Source organism: Gigantopelta aegis, chromosome 9 (assembly GCF_016097555.1).
Source record: "Gigantopelta aegis isolate Gae_Host chromosome 9, Gae_host_genome, whole genome shotgun sequence".
Lineage (NCBI taxonomy): Eukaryota > Metazoa > Mollusca > Gastropoda > Neomphalida > Peltospiridae > Gigantopelta > Gigantopelta aegis.
The window spans coordinates 76875618-76895985 of NC_054707.1; the positions used below are offsets into that span (position 1 = coordinate 76875618).

General features: G+C 41.3%; 1 protein-coding gene across 1 annotated transcript in view; it reads left to right on the plus strand.

Moving 5' to 3' along the window:
• The window catches only part of LOC121381317 (relaxin receptor 1-like), a 104631-nt gene that overhangs the window by 55408 nt on the left and 28855 nt on the right, over positions 1–20368 (plus strand). Inside the window, exons 2-4 of the mRNA XM_041510577.1 lie at positions 13742–13894; positions 16173–16247; positions 16967–17093. Of these exons, the coding sequence (XP_041366511.1) occupies positions 13742–13894; positions 16173–16247; positions 16967–17093 (355 nt within the window). The remainder of the gene's footprint in view (positions 1–13741; positions 13895–16172; positions 16248–16966; positions 17094–20368) is intronic.

Sequence of the window (20368 nt, forward strand, 5' to 3'; positions counted from 1 at the left end):
CTATTTAATCCCCAAACAGGAATAAAAGAGATTAATGTAATAATCAAAAACCTATTAACAAACAGCATATATATTGTCATCATTTTATTTGGAAAACCAACAGAGGGGAACTCAACCACAGTTAAAAGTCTAGCATATAATATATCGCTCACTCCCTGTCTTGGACAGAACTTTCTGGAGACGTCAGAGGTTGTGTCCACAACAGGCATGCTAAACATTTCCCATACCCACACACGTTATTATATCACTCTAGTAACGGAGCTAACGCGATAATTAGCAGTCATTGCTAGTGTATGAACAATACTTGTCATATAATATATAGAGGCGGTTTTATTGGGCGTTTTCCAATATGATTTTTATGTCAACGAGTGATGTGTGAAAACCATATTTTAACGAATTGCTAAGCAACGAGTGGTGTGTGAAAACCATATTTTAACGAATTGCTAAGCAACGAGTGGTGTGTGAAAACCATATTTTAACGAATTGCTAAGCAACGAGTGATGTGTGAAAACCATATTTTAACGAATTGCTAAGCAATGAGTGAAACTATTGTTTTCACACATCACGAGTTGATATGAAAAATCGTATTAGAAAAAAACACCATGAAATGGTCTATTTATTATATACATACATGTACATATTTCCTAATTTTAGACAATATCTTTTACCTTTCGCTTATCCTATCTAAAACACATAACGCCTTGACATATTTCTTTCGATGAAACTTTTCCAGAAAATTTACTTGATCTGTACTTGTACTAGACTTTTTAAAAGAAATTTGAATAAAAGTTATCTTTATTTAATTAATAAATTAATTTCTTTTAATAATACGACTGTACAAATATACCTGACAAAGCGGATCCTCAAAAACCACAAAAAAACCCCACAGAAACTAAACGAATCGAACGCCGTTAAATTTTAACTTACACTCAATGACAAGACATTGTGTCATCATTATTTAGCTTCGTACTGAATTCGTTTTAGATATTTTATCATAATTGCACTTCATATCCCCTTTTTACAGTTGTTTAAATTACTCTTTTTTTGTCAAATACGATCAGATGCATTAGTAATCATCAAACTTACATACGAAGAAACAAGACGAAGGGAGATAATTTAATCATGAACTTTTATTAAAAAAAAGAAGAAAAAAAAAGAAGAAAACAAAAAGAAGTAAATACGATTTCTATATTTTCACTGTAGCTAAAATGCAGTGAAAATATGACATTTCACCGGATATGACTTTTATGGTTTCTGTAGATCTATATATTTCATTGCTGTGTATATAATAAATGTCTTTCTTACACACCCGTTGATGAAAAACACCATGCGTTCTTTATGGTAACACATAGTTGTTTACACACATACGTGTGTTAACAATTTCATAACATACGACTGGCTGCTCCTAGGTGATGACCAGATCACCAGTGTCATATATCCAATAAAAAACAGCACGATGGAAATCGATTACACTGTGACGTATAGTTAACCTGACAATCAAGTGTCTGACGCGTAAGTCAGCTACAACTACAAAGGGTTGTAAATATCTTTTAGTCGAAAAGTATGTTAAAATTTGCTTAAAACCTGGGGTTTTGTAGTTTTTTGTTGTGTTTTTTTTTTTTTCGAGGATATGTAAGAAATAAAATAATACATTCGTGTTTCTTAGATACCATTTATCTCAGAAAAGGTATCAAACTCGCTTTCGCTCGTTATATATATTTGAAAACAATTCGTTTGAGATCAGCAAAACTTCAAATTCGGGAAAAAGTGATACAGGTATTCGGGCAAAATATGCAAACCTGAGGCCTTTGCAAAATGTATTTTAATCGTTCTACCCACAATATTAGTTGTAATCCATGTAAAAATGTTTGGCGATTCGTTTTCAACCCTATACAGCTGTTTGATAGCAATGCTAATATGAATAAATATTGTTATCCAGATTCGGGCATTTTCGTTTAATTCGGGTGGGTGATGTGTACATTTATTTTCCCCAAGTAATTTTTCTCCTCTCCCAAAGTGGGTTGCAAAATACCGGTATATATCCTGGGAAGAGGGACCTGCTGTTATTTGTTCTACAGGCCCGCGGATCATTAAACCGGTTCTTCTGCCCCCTACTAACAGGGGACTACGTACGCCTATCATGTTGCGTCAAAACAATTACCGGTAAGGTTATGCGAACATCTTATACATTTTTTGGAAACATAGGTTTTGTGTGGGGGGTGGGGGGTTCAGTAAAATAAGTTGAGCAACTGATCCATGTTTTTATTTGGGATATATGGCCGTCATTTAAATTATGAAAAAAGAGCTACACATTTGTAGAACAAGAAAGCTTGGCAGGAAAGGACTGATTTAGCCTGTGTAATTGAATTTGTTCGCCGAACGTTGACTCATGTCGTTAAGTTGTTAGCACAAGTGAAACAGTAGATTTGGTGCTTAATATTTCTGAGAACGATATATAATTTTATGGGATTTCAACAACAAAACTACTCTCCGCCGTCAAGATTCCGACGTGCTGTGACTAATTACCTTGTTAGTTGTGTTTCATTTTTGGCAAGAGACTCACAGTCAAGGGTTTAAGGGGAGGAGACTGGAGGATTTCTCTCCCCACCCCCAGCCCATTTGTACTTTAGTTCAGTTTTATAGTGATGGAAAGCTTATTTAAAAGGTCACTGAATGTTGGAACAGATCTCATCCAAACAGAACACATGGAATTTATTCGTCGACATGGGCGACATTAGACAATCTTCGACGTAGAAACATTAGCCAATGTTCGACGTAACGACAGTAGCCAATGTTCGACGTAGAGACATTAGCCAATGTTCGACGTAGCGACATTAGCCAATGTTCGACGTAGAGACATTAGCCACAATATTCGACGTAGCGACATTAGCCAATGTTCGACGTAGAGACATTAGCCAATGTTCGACGTAGAGACATTAGCCAATGTTCGACGTAGCGAAAGTAGGCAATGTTCGACGTAGCAACATTTGCCAATGTTCGACGTAGCGACAGTAGGCAATACTCGAGGTAGCAACATTTGCCAATGTTCGACGTAGCGACAGTAGGCAATGTTCGACGTAGCGACATTAGCCAATGTTCCACATAGCGACAGTAGCCAGTGTTCGACATAGCGACAGTAGCCAATGTTCGACGTAGAGACATTAGCCAATGTTCGACGTAGCGACAGTAGGCAATGTTCGACGTAGCGACATTAGCCAATGTTCGACGTAGCGACAGTAGCTAATGTTCGACGTAGCGACAGTAGCCAATGTTCGACGTAGCGACAGTAGCAAATGTTCGACGTAGCGACAGTAGGCAATGTTCGACGTAGAGACATTAGCCAGTGTTCGACGTAGCGACATTAGCCAGTGTTCGACGTAGCGACAGTAGCCAGTGTTCGACGTGGCGAGAGTAGCCAATGTTCGACGTAGCGACCTTAGCCAATGTTCGATGTAGCGACAGTAGGCAATGTTCGACGTAGCAACATTTGCCAATGTTCGACGTAGCGACATTATCCAATGTTCGACGTAGCGACAGTAGCCAGTGTTCGACGTAGAGACATTAGCCAATATTCGACGTAGCGACAGTAGCCAATGTTCGACGTAGCGACATTAGGCAGTGTTCGACGTAGCGACAGTAGCCAGTGTTCGATGTAGCGACAGTAGCCAATGTTCCACGTAGAGGCATTAGCCAATGTTCGACGTAGCGACAGTAGCCAATGTTCGACGTAGAGACATTAGCCAGTGTTCGACGTAGCGACAGTAGCCAATGTTCGACGTAGCGACCTTAGCCAATGTGCGACGTAGCGACAGTAGGCAATGTTCGACGTAGCAACATTTGCCAATGTTCGACGTAGCGACATTAGCCAATGTTCGACGTAGCGACAGTAGCCAGTGTTCGACGTAGAGACATTAGCCAATATTCGACGTAGCGACAGTAGCCAATGTTCGACGTAGCGACATTAACCAATGTTCGACGTAGCGACAGCAGTCAATGTTCGACGTAGAGACATTAGCCAATGTTCGACGTAGCGACATTAGGCAGTGTTCGACGTAGCGACAGTAGCCAGTGTTCGATGTAGCGACAGTAGCCAATGTTCCACGTAGAGGCATTAGCCAATGTTCGACGTAGCGACAGTAGCCAGTGTTCGACGTAGAGACATTAGCCAGTGTTCGACGTAGCGACAGTAGCCAATGTTCGACGTAGAGACATTAGCCAATGTTCGACGTAGCGACATTTGCCAGTGTTCGACGTACCGACATTAGCCAGTGTTCGACGTAGCGACATTAGCCAGTGTTCGACGTAGCGACAGTAGCCAATGTTCGACGTAGAGACATTAGCCAATGTTCGACGTAGCGACAGTAGCCAGTGTTCGACGTAGCGACAGTAGCCAGTGTTCGACGTAGCGACATTAGCCAATGTTCGACGTAGCGACAGTAGCTAATGGTCGACGTAGCGACAGTAGGCAATGTTCGACGTAGCGACAGTAGGCAATGTTCGACGTAGCGACAGTAGCCAATGTTCGACGTAGCGACAGTAGGCAATGTTCGACGTAGCAACATTTGCCAATGTTCGACGTAGCGACAGTAGCCAGTGTTCGACGTAGCGAAATTAGCTAATGTTCGACGTAGCGACAGTAGACAATGTTCGACGTAGCGACAGTAGGCAATGTTCGACGTAGCGACAGTAGGCAATGTTCGACGTAGAGATATTAGCCAGTGTTCGACGTAGCGACATTAGCCAGTGTTCGACGTAGCGACAGTAGCCAGGGTTCGACGTAGCGACAGTAGCCAATGTTCGACGTAACGACCTTAGGCAATGTTCGACGTACCGACAGTAGCCAATGTTCGACGTAGCGACATCAGCCAGTGTTCGACGTAGCGACAGTAGTCAATGTTCGACGTAGCGACATCAGCCAGTGTTCGACGTAGCACAGTAGACAGTGTTCGACGTAGCGACAGTAGCCAGGGTTTGACGTAGCGACAGTAGCCAATGTTCGACGTAACGACCTTAGCCAATGTTCGACGTAGCGACAGTAGCCAATGTTCGATGTAGCAACATTTGTCAATGTTCGACGTAGCGACAGTAGGCAATGTTCGACGTAGCGACATTAGCCAATGTTCGACGTAGCGACAGTAGCCAATGTTCGACGTAGCAACATTTGCCAATGTTCGACGTAGCGACAGTAGGCAATGTTCGACGTAGCGACAGTAGCCAATGTTTGACGGTGCGACAGTAGGCAATGTTCGACGTAGCGACAGTAGCCAGTGTTCCACATGGTGACAGTAGCCAGTGTTCGACGTAGCGACAGTGGGCAATGTTCGACGTAGAGACATTAGCCAGTGTTCGACGTAGCGACAGTAGCCAATGTTCGACGTAGAGACATTAGCCAATGTTCGACGTAGCGACATTAGCCAGTGTTCGACGTAGCGACAGTAGCCAGTGTTCGACGTAGCGACAGTAGCCAATGTTCGACGTAGAGACATTAGCCAATGTTCGACGTAGCGACAGTAGCCAATGTTCGACGTAGCCACAGTATGCAATGTTCGATGTAGCGACATTAGCCAATGTTCGACGTAGCGACATTAGCCAATCTTCGACGTAGCGATAGTAGCTAATGTTCGACGTAGCGACAGTAGCCAATGTTCGACGTAGAGACATTAGCCAATGTTCGACATAGCGACAGTAGCCAATGTTCGACGTAGCCACAGTATGCAATGTTCGACGTAGCGACATTAGCCAATGTTCGACGTAGCGACATTAGCCAATGTTTCGACGTAGCGACAGTAGCTAATGTTCGACGTAGCGACAGTAGCCAATGTTCGACGTAGCGACAGTAAGCAATGTTCGACGTAGCGACAGTAGCCAATGTTCGACGTAGCGACAGTAGGCAATGTTCGACGTAGCAACATTTGCCAGTGTTCTGTTTTAATGAAAACAACTTTTGCCTGGACAACCACGTAATCTTCTGTTTTGCGAGATATATTAAGAACCAAAAAAAGTGTAAAGAAAAAAAAAAACCCACAGGATTTCGTTTAATTTAAAAATAACTATGGACATTTTAGATTAAGAGCAATATACAATATGTATGCGAAGTCTGCTGGGATTTAAGTTTGCTTTCATGAACATGTAGAGAAAGTAGACATTAAGTAGGTATTGAAAGTAAAATTAACGAAATTCTTTATGAGTTATTCTTCTGAACATGACACTAAACACAGGCATTTGGTCCTCGTCCAAAATTATATGGTATTTCTCGTTAAACTGTAGTTTCTGGCATGGCGTGATCATTTCTTTAAATATGAGAGGAATCTAGCTCAGTCGGTAGAGCGCTCACCTAGAGTACATGGGCTGATAGGTACGTACTGGGTTCCTACCCTAATGTAGTCTCTGTAATACTATATCAGAGTGCGTGCATAGCTTGATGTATTTTGTGGGTGCATGGGTCGAAGAATCGAAACCCTTCAGTGGACCAATTATCTGAGTAAAAGAGTTTCCCATCCCATCCAGTGCCCACAACTGGTATATCAAAAGTCGTTTTATGTGGCAAAGCGCATATAAAGGTTCACTTGCTGCTAATGGAACAATGTTTACACTTTAGAATGACGAAATGTTTGAATCTACTAACCGATGATGTTTCTGTTATAGTAGTATCATTAAAAATTAAGTGTTATGAAATGTGTTTCGGAGTACTAATTCGTCAATTACCTTCCAACCAAATATCCTAATTTTATTTGGAGGCAAGTAAATGCTTATGTTGATGATCAGTCAAAGTGTCCTGAATATTGCCAAAACACCCTGACAATTCAATAGGATGGATTAAAAAAAAAAAACCCCACTATTTATGAAAAACTCTTATTTTAAAATTAAAGTGTGCGAAAACTAAGTTCACATGAAGACTCTGTTTTGAGCTTCTATAGACATTAATTCGAGGCATGGGATTTTTAATCCAGATACCGACTTGAAACCCTGAGTGAGTGCTCCGCAAGGCTCAATGGGTAGGTGTAAACCACTTGCACCGACCAGTGATCCATAACTGGTTCAACAAAGGCCATGGTTTGTGCTATCCTGCCTGTGGGAAGCGCAAATAAAAGATCCCTTGCTGCTAATCGGAAAGAGTAGCCCATGTAGTGGCGACAGCGGGTTTCCTCTCAAAATCTGTGTGGTCCTTAACCATATGTCTGACGCCATATAACCGTAAATAAAATGTGTTGAGTGCGTCGTTAAATAAAACATTTCTTTCTTTCTATAGACATTAGGACAACCACGATTGAAATGGATGTAAATAAATTAGGGAATAACCATATTGTGTTTTCCGACTTGCGGACGTATATCGGTAGTTTCACCGTTGCAAACTGATTTTTATTGGCGACGCGTCATCATACTATTATAGCCCTTAGATAACAGCGAATATGTTAATGTGATTTTCAACAGACAGTGGAGGACTGTGTTATCTCTCTGCTCCCTCCACTTCCTGTGCCTATGTCATGTGACACTTGACATAGTGGGACAAAATCCATTAGGAGTCACTGTATGTCAAAGGGGATTGATCAATGACCCGTCCGTCACACCTCATGTAACAATGAATATTCTAAAGAAATTACCGTAAACTTCTCTCAGAAGTACAATACATTTGTGTTGAAGACTACGTGCCTTTAAGCACCATCCTGGTCAAATAGAACAGGTGCCCGTTCCACGAAGCGATCTTAGAGTTAAGGTGATCTCAGCGCTAAGATCGCTTCGTGGAACGGGACCCAGATAGCTATGATTTTACACCAAGGACACACTGATTTAACATCGAATTGGCAATAACTACAAAAATAACTTGAAGTGAAATTACCACTTGGTGTTTACCTCACTCAAAATCAAGGACATGAAACAAAATAGTTGAAAAATGATTTTATTGTACCAACTGTTGCTACCGTGCGGCGATAACGTTGATTATTCGCTCTACAACTAGTGCACTTGTGATTAGCAAAGGCCATTTAGAGATAACTGAAATTACAACAATAAAGGCCACATTAAAGCCACTATAACCGGTCGTTGTTTGGATTGGGTGTGTGTCTGACATCGCCATCGAGTAAATAGATCTGCAATATGTGTGGTGTCCGATGACATCTGATGGGCTGGCTAATGGATCCACGCCATAAAAACAACACATTTCTTAATTTCTAAATCCCAGTCATATAACAGGTAAATAATGGAGAAGGACACACCTGTATGTAAAATAAAGGTTCCAATTATTACCGACTGGTACACGACAACCCGTGGTATGTACTATCCTGTTTATGGGAAAGTGCATATAAAAGATCCTTGCTGCCTTTTCGTTCAGTGTAGCCTTTGAAGCGGCAGGGGTTTTCGCTCTTTCTCAGCCAAATGACAACATAGCAGTAGTTTAAAATGTGCTGAGGTGTCATTACAGAAGGCCACAGATAAAAAAAATCTGGAAATTTGTCCGCGCAAGTAGTCTGCTGTTTGACTGTGATTATTTCATGGCAGACAGCTATGAAGTGGCAACTATTTGACTGACGTTGACAGGGGTGAGCATGCAGTTTGTAAACGTGTAACCTGTTGACATTGAAGAGCTGTTTGTGTTAATTCTGGCCCATGCAAAAGTAATGGTTTTTGTGTGTAAAATGGGTGTACTCTGGCCAGCTTTATTGGGTGCGTTTGTTTAAACCAATATCAGAGTATGTTTCCCCCAGGCAGGCAAAGGTACATACAGACATTCATGGGCCTGCTGATATTAATAAAAATGTTATAGCCACTAACACTATATAGAAACATATAGTGTAATTAATAGTGGTCTGTGGCCAGAATACGCCTTTCCTTTCGTGTTCTACTAACAGAACTAATCTGTGTGATACATTTAAAATAATATCAACAAAGTTAAAGGTAAAGTTTGTTTGTCTAACGACACCACTAGAGCCCATTGATTTATTATATTAATCATCAGCTATTGGATGTCAAACATTTTGGTAAGTTTGACATATAGTCTTAGAGAGCAAACCCGCTACATTTTGCCATTAGTAGCAAGGGATTATTTTATATGCACCATCCCACAAACAGGATAGCACATGCCACGGCCTTTGATATACCAGTCGTGGTGCACTGGCTGAAACGGGAAATAGCCCAATGGGCTAACGACGGGGATCGATTCTAGAATATCAACAAAACCTCCACCGCATATATACTCCCTGCACCATATCTTTACATCATAACACAGATCTACTCTGCGTAGCTAATGAAGTTCATGTATTAAAAATGGTTTGTAAACTACATCACTGAAAGAGAATCGTACAATCTCACGAAAAAGGTACATTGCACAAATTAATCTACATTTGGCATTTTAAATTTAAAAAGAATGTTAATATAAATCCTGAATTTTATAGAGAAATAAAACTATTTTGTACATAGGTACAAATGTGTCTCATCAGTTCACTGACCTTTAAAAAAAATCTCAAAACGAAATTTAAATGAAAAAATATCTTGCGTTAATTAGCAAATGTTAGTATTGATGTTTGCACGAACCTGTCGACATTAAACCCAAACCAAAAGTAAAAAGAAAGAAATGAAAGAGAAATAAAATAAACCTCAGAGAATATTATTTAAATGCTATCGTGCAGAAAATAGAATGCACTCATGCATATGAATTCCATTATTCAACAGTTACTTGACAATGTTAACTGGAAACTTCCAACTAGCTTATTTTTTATAATCAAAGATGCAAACTCTAATGGTAGCTGTCGAGACGGCGGTAAAATAAATAGATCTCCACTGGCTCCAATAGCACAACGATAACCACGAATTGGAAACAATATGTAATGAAATAATATTTTCTTGTTTACGTTATTTGCGACAAAGCGAGAGAAAAAAGTTAGTTCGTAGATAATCACTTCTGTTACAGGGCAGTTGGTAAACTGGTTGGTTTAATAATATACCTGTTACTTCGTACATGTTGTAAGGAATAATTGGTGATGACGTTGATGAAGTTGATGATGGTGATAATGGTGTTAGTGACGATGAAGATGATGATGATGATGACGATTGTTATGATGATGGTGATAATGTGAATGATGATAATGATGATGATTATTGTTATGCTGATAGCGATGATGTGAATGATGATGATAATGATGACGATTTTATGATGATAGTGATGGTGTGAATGGTGATAATGATGATGATTATGATTGTTATGATGATGGTGATGATGGTGATGATGATGATGATGATGGTGATGATGATGACGACGACGATGATGATGATGATGACGACGACATGCATTTTATGTTTAAAATATCAGTGTCTTTATGTGTTTTTGATCGCCTGAAAGTTTCCAGAAGCCGAGATTACAACAACAAAAAATTTCATATGAAGAAAATATATATATTAGGAAATAAAATAAAACATTAGGACGACAATAAACACATCGATTACATATATTCTGATACTCTAAGAGGAGGCACATAGACCAGTAATGAAGCGCTCGCTTGATAAGTCGGTGGGCCCGTTGGGTGATTTCTCGTTTCAGCCAGTCCACTACTATCAAAGGCTGTAGTATGTGCCATCATGTCTGTAGGATGGTGCATATAAAAGGTCCCTTGCTGCTGAGGGAAAAATGTTGCGGGTTTCCACTCTAAGACTATATGTCCAAAATTACCAAATGTTTGACATCCAATAGCTGATGATTAATAAATAAATGTGTTCAAGTATAATCGTTAAAAACCCAAACTTTTAATGATAGTTTAATCAAGAACGTGTATTTATCGTGTAGTTTTAGTTCTTAACAAGGCTTTGTTAGTTAGATAGCAGAATATAGCCGATGATTATTAATCAATGTGTTCTAGTGGTGTCGTTAAACAAAACACACTTTAACTTTGTTAGTCAGAAACCTTTCACAATGCCAGCAAACGCAGGGCAGCCCCTGTAAAGTGTGTCGCCATGAGTACGTTACTTTGTGGGTGAGCTGTGGGCTCGTTGGGCTATTTCTTGCCCCAGCCGGTGCACCACGACTGGTATATCAAAGGCCGTGGTATATGATATCCTGTCTATGGGATGGTGCTAATCGAAAAGAGTAGCCCATGAAGTGGCGACAGGAGGTTTCCTCTCTCAATATATGTGTGGTCCTTAACCATGTCTGACGCCATATAACCGTAAATAAAATGTGTTGAGTGCGTCGTTAAATAAAACATTTCCTTCCTTCCTTCCTTGTGGGTGAGCCGGTTCTGAGATGCGAACCAAGAACCTACCAGTTTTAAGACATAGTAGTATATAATATTTACATGGTTTTCAGTTCAATAATACATGTCCAAAATTCAATAACTTGTCTTTTAAGCATCGTGTACTCGATAAATAAGATAAAATATTGTTTAATTCATAACATTTCTACATAATTTGATTTCCGCAGTGTCAATAATGGTGACTAAAAGTGCAAACAATAAATAAATATAGGAGAAAAAAAAGAAAGAAAACAAAAACAAAAACACACGGAAAAAAGAGGAAACGAAACGAAACAAAAGCAAAAGCAAGAAACATTCAGAGAATGTTTTATTTATTTTTATTGCACAACGAAGGGACAAAAGATCCTTTTGATATTCATTGATTGAGAAAGAGGAAGCAACATTAATCCCGCAATGAAAGGAAACATCACCATATGCAAGTGTCCAGGAATATGCCACGACCCAACGTTTGATGATTCTCTAGATCAAATCACACGCCCACATGGCACAAGATTTAATGCTGGGCATACACAGAATTATTGTGTGGATCACAACATACGCACACATGGAAAAGGTTTAATGCTGGGCATACACAGAATTATTGTGTGGATCACAACATACGCACACATGGAAAAGGTTTAATGCTGGGCATACACAGAATTATTGTGTGGATCACAACATACGCACACATGGAAAAGGTTTAATGCTGGGCATACACAGAATTATTGTGTGGATCACAACACACGCACACATGGCAAAGGTTTAATGCTGGGCATACACAGAATTATTGTGTGGATCACAACACACGCACACATGGAAAAGGTTTAATGCTGGGCATACACAAAATTATTGTGTGGATCACAACATACGCACACATGACAAAGGTTTAATGCTATGCATAAACAAGAAATATTGTGTGGATCACAACACACGCACACATGGCAAAGGTTTAATGCTGGGTATACACATAATTATTGTGTGGATCACAACACACGCACACATGGCAAAGGTTTAATGCTAGGCATACACAGAATTATTGTGTGGATCACAACACACGCACACATGGCAAAGGTTTAATGCTGGGCATACACAGAATTATTGTGTGGATCACAACACACGCACACATGGAAAAGGTTTAATGCTGGGCATACACAAAATTATTGTGTGGATCACAACATACGCACACATGACAAAGGTTTAGTGCTATGCATAAACAAGAAATATTGTGTGGATCACAACACACGCACACATGGCAAAGGTTTAATGCTGGGTATACACATAATTATTGTGTGGATCACAACACACGCACACATGGCAAAGGTTTAATGCTAGGCATACACAGAATTATTGTGTGGATCACAACACACGCACACATGGCAAAGGTTTAATGCTGGGCATACACAGAATTATTGTGTGGATCACAACACACGCACACATGGCAAAGGTTTAATGCTGGGCATACACAGAATGATTGTGTAAGGCCATAATTACTTTAAATGTATAAGGCTCTACTTAACTTGTTCTGTTGTGATGTTTTTTTTCTCGTTCCAACCAATGCAATACAACTGATCAAAGGCCGTGGTATATGCTTTCCTGTCTGTAAGAAGGTGCATATAAAAGATCCCTTGCTACATTAGGGAAAAAATGTAGCGCGTTTCCTCTGATAAATGTTTCACATCCAATAACCGATGATTAATTAATCAATGTGCTCTAGTGGCATCGTTAAACAAAACAAACTTTATATTAATCTGTGCTGATTCGTGGGTTTTGTAGATATCTAGGTCAGTCGGTCGAACGCTAGCCTGAGGTGCTTTGATCGTAGGATCGAACCCTCCCAGTGGACACATTCTCTCAATGTTTTATTCCCTCGTCCCAACCTGTGTATTAAAAGCGGTGGTGTGTGCTGTCACGTCTGTCGGACAGTGCATATATAATATGAAAGATCCCTTGCTGCTAACTGAAAACGTGTGCGGGTTTATAACGCTCTATATGTCACAATTACCAAATGATCGACATCCATCTGAATTGCCGATGATTAATAAATGTGTTCTTGTTGTCATTAAACTTTGTTTTACTGTCCTGATTGTTTTTCATTGTCCCATAGATATTTGCGGTTATGTATGACCCTGGAGAGCAACCCTTGATAGCGAAAACACGATTTTATTCATCATGTACAGGCGCGGATACAGGATTTCTGAAAGGGGGGGGGGAGGGCAAATGTGATGACTGATCTCTCCTTTTACACAGAACAGTTAATATAATCACGTTTCCCCTTAAATGTTATGGTCGGTTTTCAAGGGGGGGGGGGGTCCGGACCCCTGGACCCCCCCCCCACCCCCCCGGATCAGCTACTGTTGTAATTGTGTGGTTTAAAAAAAAAAAAAAATTGGTATTAGTAAATTATTCTGAGGTGTCGTTAAACAAAATTTATTTATTTAATATTCCTTTCCTTTCCTAGTAAGTGATGTTATAGGACTGAAAGGCGTCTTTATCACCACTAATGTTCTCTTTTTGTATTGCAGTGTTTCTAACCAGCACGTCTGGCTCTGAGACGCCCATGGCTGACTGTCCCAAGGACACGTTTTCCTGCCAGATCGACAAGATCTGCATCAACAAGACTCTGCTGTGTGACGGCCGGCCTGACTGTCCCGACGCATCAGACGAACGTGTCCCGTGTACGTGCACTTCACTCATTTCCTGTGTATATCCATCCATCTCTGGGGATATTCTATATACTATTCATGTAGCATTGGTAATAACAGGGCCGTAGCTAGGATGTCTGTGTGTGTGTGTGTGTGTGAGAGAGAGAGAGAGAGAGAGAGAGAGAGAGAGAGAGAGAGAGAGAGAGAGAGAGAGAGAGAGAGAGAGAGAGAGAGAGAGAGAGAGAGAGCGAGAGAGAGAGAGAGAAAAAGAAATGTTTTATTTAAAGACGCTCTCAACACATTTTATATACGGTTATATGGCGTCAGACATATGGTTAAGGACCACACAGATTTTGAGAGGAAACCAGCTGTCGCCACTACATGGGCTACTCTTTCCGATTAGCAGCAAGGCATCTTTTATTTACGCTTCCCACAGGCAGGACAGCACAAACCATAGCCTTTGTTGAACTAGTTATGGATCACTGGTCGGTGCAAGTGGTTTACACCTACCCATTGAGCCTTGCGGAGCACTCACTCAGGATCCGAACCCAGTACCTACCAGCCTGTAGACCGATGGCCTAACCACGACGCCACCGAGGCCGGTAAAGAGAGACAGAGAGACAGAGTGTGTGTGTGTGTGTGTGTGTGTGTGTGTGAGAGAGAGAGAGAGAGAGAGAGAGAGAGAGAGAGAGAGAGAGAGAGAGAGAGAGAGAGAGAGAGAGAGAGAGAGAGAGAGAGAGAGAGAGTGTGTGTGTGTGTGTGTGTGTGTGTGAGAGAGAGAGAGAGAGAGAGAGAGAGAGAGAGAGAGAGAGAGAGAGAGAGAGAGAGAGAGAGAGAGAGTGTGTGTGTGTGTGTGTGTGAGAGAGAGAGAGAGAGAGAGAGAGAGAGAGAGAGAGAGAGAGAGAGAGAGAGAGAGAGAGAGAGAGAGAGAGAGAGAGAGAGTGTGTGTGTGTGTGTGTGTGCGTGTGCGCGTATGAGGAAGGGATGCAGGTTAATTCTACGCATACCTAAAACTTCTCAAACGGTCAAGAAGATTTTCTTTAATTTTCTATAATTTTTACCGGATTTTTTTAGCTTAGTTAACAAGGAATGAAGGAAATGTTTTATTTAACGACGCACTGAACACATTTTATTTACGGTTATATGGCGTCAGACATATGGTTAAGGAGCACACATATATTGAGAGAGGAAGCACGCTGTCGCCAATTCATGGGCTACTCTTTTCGATTAGCAGCAAGGGATATTTTATATGCACCATCCCACATAGGATAGTACATACCACGGCCTTTGTTACACCAGTTGTGGAGCACTGGCTGGAACGAGAAATAGCCCAATAGGTCCATCGACGGGGATCGATCCTAGACCAACCGCGCATCAAGCGAACGCTTTACCACTGGCCTACATCCCGCTCCAGCTTTGTTAAAGAGTTATGTGACTAACCAATATGTCAATTTCGTCCCTTGATTCTAGAAATACTATATCTCCGTATTGCAATTATCTACTGTTAAAGGTTTAAGTTATTTTAAAGAGACTGCCATAGGCTTATTGCAACTGTATAATGTTTCTGACTAATACAATATTTTAACGACTAAACTAATATATTGAATATAGTTTTTTGTGTGGAATACCAGTTTCTGTATATTCATTGTGGCAGTGGCGTAGCGTGCGTTGCCAGCGCCCGCGGCAAGGCGCCCGGGGCAAAGCACGTATTGCGCCCCCTAACCAGTGGACCGTTAGTACTCCCCGAATCCCTTCCACCAGTCCAGAAATTTGCGCCCGGGGCAACGGCCCACGCTACGCCACTGCAGTGTGTTTCTGGTCATCATAATGTTTGTAAGCAGCCCACATTTACTTTGCTTTCACACTAATAATATTTAGTACGTACGAAAAAAAGAAGAAGTGAAGTTTAACCTAGTACAAACACTAAGACGATCAAACGTACATTTAATACATAGACACTAATATCTTATGCAGGAATATTTTTGATTTAATATGCAATGTTTGTCATTAAAACGTCTCTGTTAGTCGGAAGCAACTTAACAATGGAAACAAATTCCAGACAGTCCCTTTAAAATGTATTGGTTCATAGGTTAGCTTTAAAATGTTTTAATTCTAGTGGTGGTAGTACTGAGCTGGTATAAAATGACAGGTATAGCTGTTGTAAACTACCATAATATAGATACACACATATACACACACAAACACGCACGCACGCACGCACAGACACAAAATCAGTTGTAATAATATAAGGCTGGGGAGTTGGGGGTCAGTACTTCATACTCTGGTGTAATTGGAAATGTGTTTGTTTCAGGTGACACAGAGCTGTATAAAATGTTTGATAGTCGATTCAAGAAACGAAAAGGCGAAGATAAAAATGGAAACTGCTGTAAGTTATGAAATTGATGCTACCATATCTTTAACACCATTATACAGAGCTGTATATAATTGTCGGCAGGGCCGTTGTAGTCCCATTGGGTAAAACAACACGACAGAGTGCACTTTGAAATTACTCTCTATATAGCTGAAGAATCGATATTACCGTGTCTTTGTTGTTTTTGTTGCCCCCTCCCAGGCCTAAGCTAGACGCCGGACACGACAATGTACACTGACACTGTTACATCTTTTGGTGGATTGTAATCATCTTAAGCCAACGAGGAAAGATATATATGCACGACGCATTGTGATGAAATCATTTATATTCCACCCAGAATAGGTAGGGTCTAGACTGGGGGTGGGTCGAGTCATGCTTCACCCCCCCCCCCCCGTCCCCCCAAAAAAAAGAAAGAAAGAAAAGAGGTTATAATAATAATAATATAATGTATATATATATTAGCGGAAAAGGAAAAGTCGCTTGAAAAAGCGGAAGGCATCCCGAAACCCCTTCAGAATTCACCCACAATTGATTAATGACAATGATTTTACAATATTTGAGAAATACTGAATCTGTTTCAAGCTTTTTAAATCTGTATATGTGATATTTCTATTTCGCACTGCTTTTTGAGATGTGTGTATTATAATAATAGAATTGCTATACTGTATATTTGTTGTTTTTTTGTATTGTTCGTGCTAGAGTCTCGTGAAAAATCCACTCATCTTCTGTTTTAGCTCTCGTGAGCACACCGAAGAAATGTCGCTGTCTGAAAGGTACCGAGCTCTATTGTGATTTCGGACAAGAAAACGAAAAGCCAGCGGTAGGATTCTTTAACAACATCCCTGGTGACGTCACTTCACTGTAAGTATGTGACAAGAACAATACAATACAATACAATAATATATTACATAACAGGCCCGTAGGAACGATATCTGGAGTGTGAGAGGGCACAATCTCTAGTGGAGGGATCACAGACTACTAGGGGAGGGCACAGACTCTAGTGGAGGGTTCACAGACTCTACTGGGGGAGGGCACACTCTCTAGTGGAGGGTTCACAGACTCTTTTGGGGAGGGCACAATCTCTAGTGGAGGGTTAACAGACTCTACTGGGGGAGGGCACCATCTCTAGTGGAGGGTTAACAGACTATTGGGGGAGGGCACAATCTCTAGTGGAGGGTTCACAGACTATACTGGGGGAAGGCACACTCTCTAGTGGAGGGTTAACTGACTATTGGGGGAGGGCACAATCTCTAATGGAGGGTTCACAGACTGTTGGGGGAGGGCACAATCTCTAGTGGAGGGTTAACAGACTATTGGGGGAGGTTTAATCTCTAGTGGAGGGTTCACAGACTCTACTGGGGGAGGGCACAATTCACAGACTCTACTGGGGGAGGGCACAATCTCTAGTGGAGGGTTAACAGACTACTGGGGGAGGGCACAATCTCTAGTGGAGTGTTAACAGACTCTACTGGGGGAGGACACAATCTCTAGTGGAGGGCTAACATACTCTACTAGGGGAGGGCACAATCTCTAGTGGAGGGTTCACAGACTCTACTGGGGGGGGGGGGGGCACAATCTCTAGTGTAGGGTTCACAATCTCTAGTGGAGGGTTCACAGACTATTGGGAGGGGGGAGGGCACAATCTCTAGTGGAGGGTTAACAGACTACTGGGGGAGGGCACAATCTCTAGTGGAGGGTTCACATACTCTACTGGGGGAGGGCACAATCTCTAGTGGAGTGTTAACAGACTCTACTGGGGGAGGGCACAATCTCTAGTGGAGGGCTAACATACTCTACTAGGGGAGGGCACAATCTCTAGTGGAGGGTTCACAGACTCTACTGGGGAGGGCACAATCTCTAGTGGAGGGTTCACAGACTATTGGGAGGGGGGAGGGCACAATCTCACAATAGTGGAGGGTTCACAGACTCTACTGGGGGAGGACACAATCTCTAGTGGGAGGGGCAACAGATCTACTAGGGGTGGGCATAATCTCTAGTGGAGGGTTCACATACTCTACTGGGGGAGGGCACAATCTCTAGTGGAGTGTTAACAGACTCTACTGGGGGAGGACACAATCTCTAGTGGAGGGCTAACATACTCTACTAGGGGAGGGCACAATCTCTAGTGGAGGGTTCACAGACTCTACTGGGGGGGGCATAAGGGTTCACATCTCTAGTGGGGGGGGCACAATCTCTACAGACTCTACTGGGGGAGGGTGGACAACATCTCTAGTGGAGGGTTCACAGACTCTACTGGGGGAGGGCTCTACTGGGGGAGGGCACAATCTCTAGTGGAGGGTTCACAGACTATTGGGGGAGGGCACAACTTATAGGTTTCACCTTTATTTATATTAGTTAGGAGAACAAAGAAACCGGTCTGGGATCGATCCCTGTCGGTAGCCCATTGGGCTATTTCCCATTCCAGCCAGTGCACCACGACTCGTATATCAAAGACATGGGTATGTGATGTCTTGTCTGTGGGATGGTGCATGTAAAAGATCCCTTGATACTAATGGGAAAATGTAGCGGGCTTCCTAAGACAATGTGTCAAAATTAACAAATGTTTAATATAATAAATCAATGTGCTCTAATGGTGTCGTTAAACAAAACAAACTTTAACTTGATCGTACGACGGAATTGAGAATATTTTATGCTATTGCTGATATTATTTTGAGGGTAAAAGCAAGATGGATATAACATAAGGAAGGAAGGAAACTGGGTTTTACGTGCCCCTATCCACAGAGGTTCCGGCACGCCCACTTCGGATTTAGCCTCTGACTTCGCCAGTGTCCAACTCCGAAGCAGGAGGTGGGTGGAGGGGGAGGGGGGAATGGTGGTTGATGGGGACAATTTAGATATGTGGTAAGACCACTTAATTAAATGTAAAATTGTAAAAATATAATTAAGAAAAAGGGATGGGGACACTACAATAATTTATTTTATATTATAATTTACTATTGCACCAATTATCCTAGAGCCTGTTATTGTACTTTAGTTAAATTTAATTTTAGTAGGTGCAGATCACTTTTCTGTTTCGGGCTGGCCTAAAAAGTTAATTATTCACATATTAATATAGTTAAATTAAATCTTTAAATTAATTAAACTTATCAAGCCCTGGAGAATCAAGGATTCGCAAAGGGGGGAGCATCACGCCCAATCTGCTTGGCGATCCGACATCCGGGGAACCCATTCCGGCAAGTCCGGATTTCCACGGGGGGGGGGGGGCGTTCCAGGGGGGGAGGCCTCCTACCAGGCAAACCTACCGGCCCAAACCGCCAACGCCCTATTGCACCCAAACGGCTCCCTACCACGGCGCCTCCCATCCCCCCCCCCCCCCCCCCCCCCCAGGTTATCCATATAGCACGGATAGGCCTTATTTATATGAAATGAAGAAATGTTGGTGAAGAAAAAATGAATGATGAAAAGCCCGCGAGTCGTCGCCCGGATCGGTGGTAAAACGCATCATTATAACATAAGTTAACAAATCATGTTCCTCTCTCTTTATATAGAGAGAAATCGTCACCAGTGTTTTTTTTAATATGGAAAATATCTGCCGAGACAAATATCGATTAATAAGACGTCGTTGATATTTTACATATTGAAAAATACGAGTAGCGAATTCTATTTATCCTATAACACTTCTAAAATAACATTTTTATTTCATATTTAGTAAATCATGGTACTAAATTCGCCATTCATCGGTAATATCACGATTAGCACAACTTAGCTTGACGTCACGCATTTTAACTAAATCGTATAAAAACGTTACGCTCAGGTAAACAGGTCTTGTTGACTTGTAAACAAATGACCCATTGATTGCAAATCATTATTACCAAGAGATTTTGCAAATTTGCATATACTTTTAATTTGCATATCATTATTACCCGGGCTAAATACACTAAATTATCACATGAATATTCTGGGTATATATTACTCACCAGTGTAAGATATTGCTCATGTCATAACAATCACTCAATATCCAACCAGTGTAATATTGGCGTCACGTAGATCACTTGCTGACACAATTCGTCCAGAAATAACGTGTAGTAGGTCTCAACATCTGCTGACTTCTGCGTTGCGTCTTGTTTGCAGATGGTTTGTAATAAATAAAATACTAAACGAGCTTGCCTGTCATA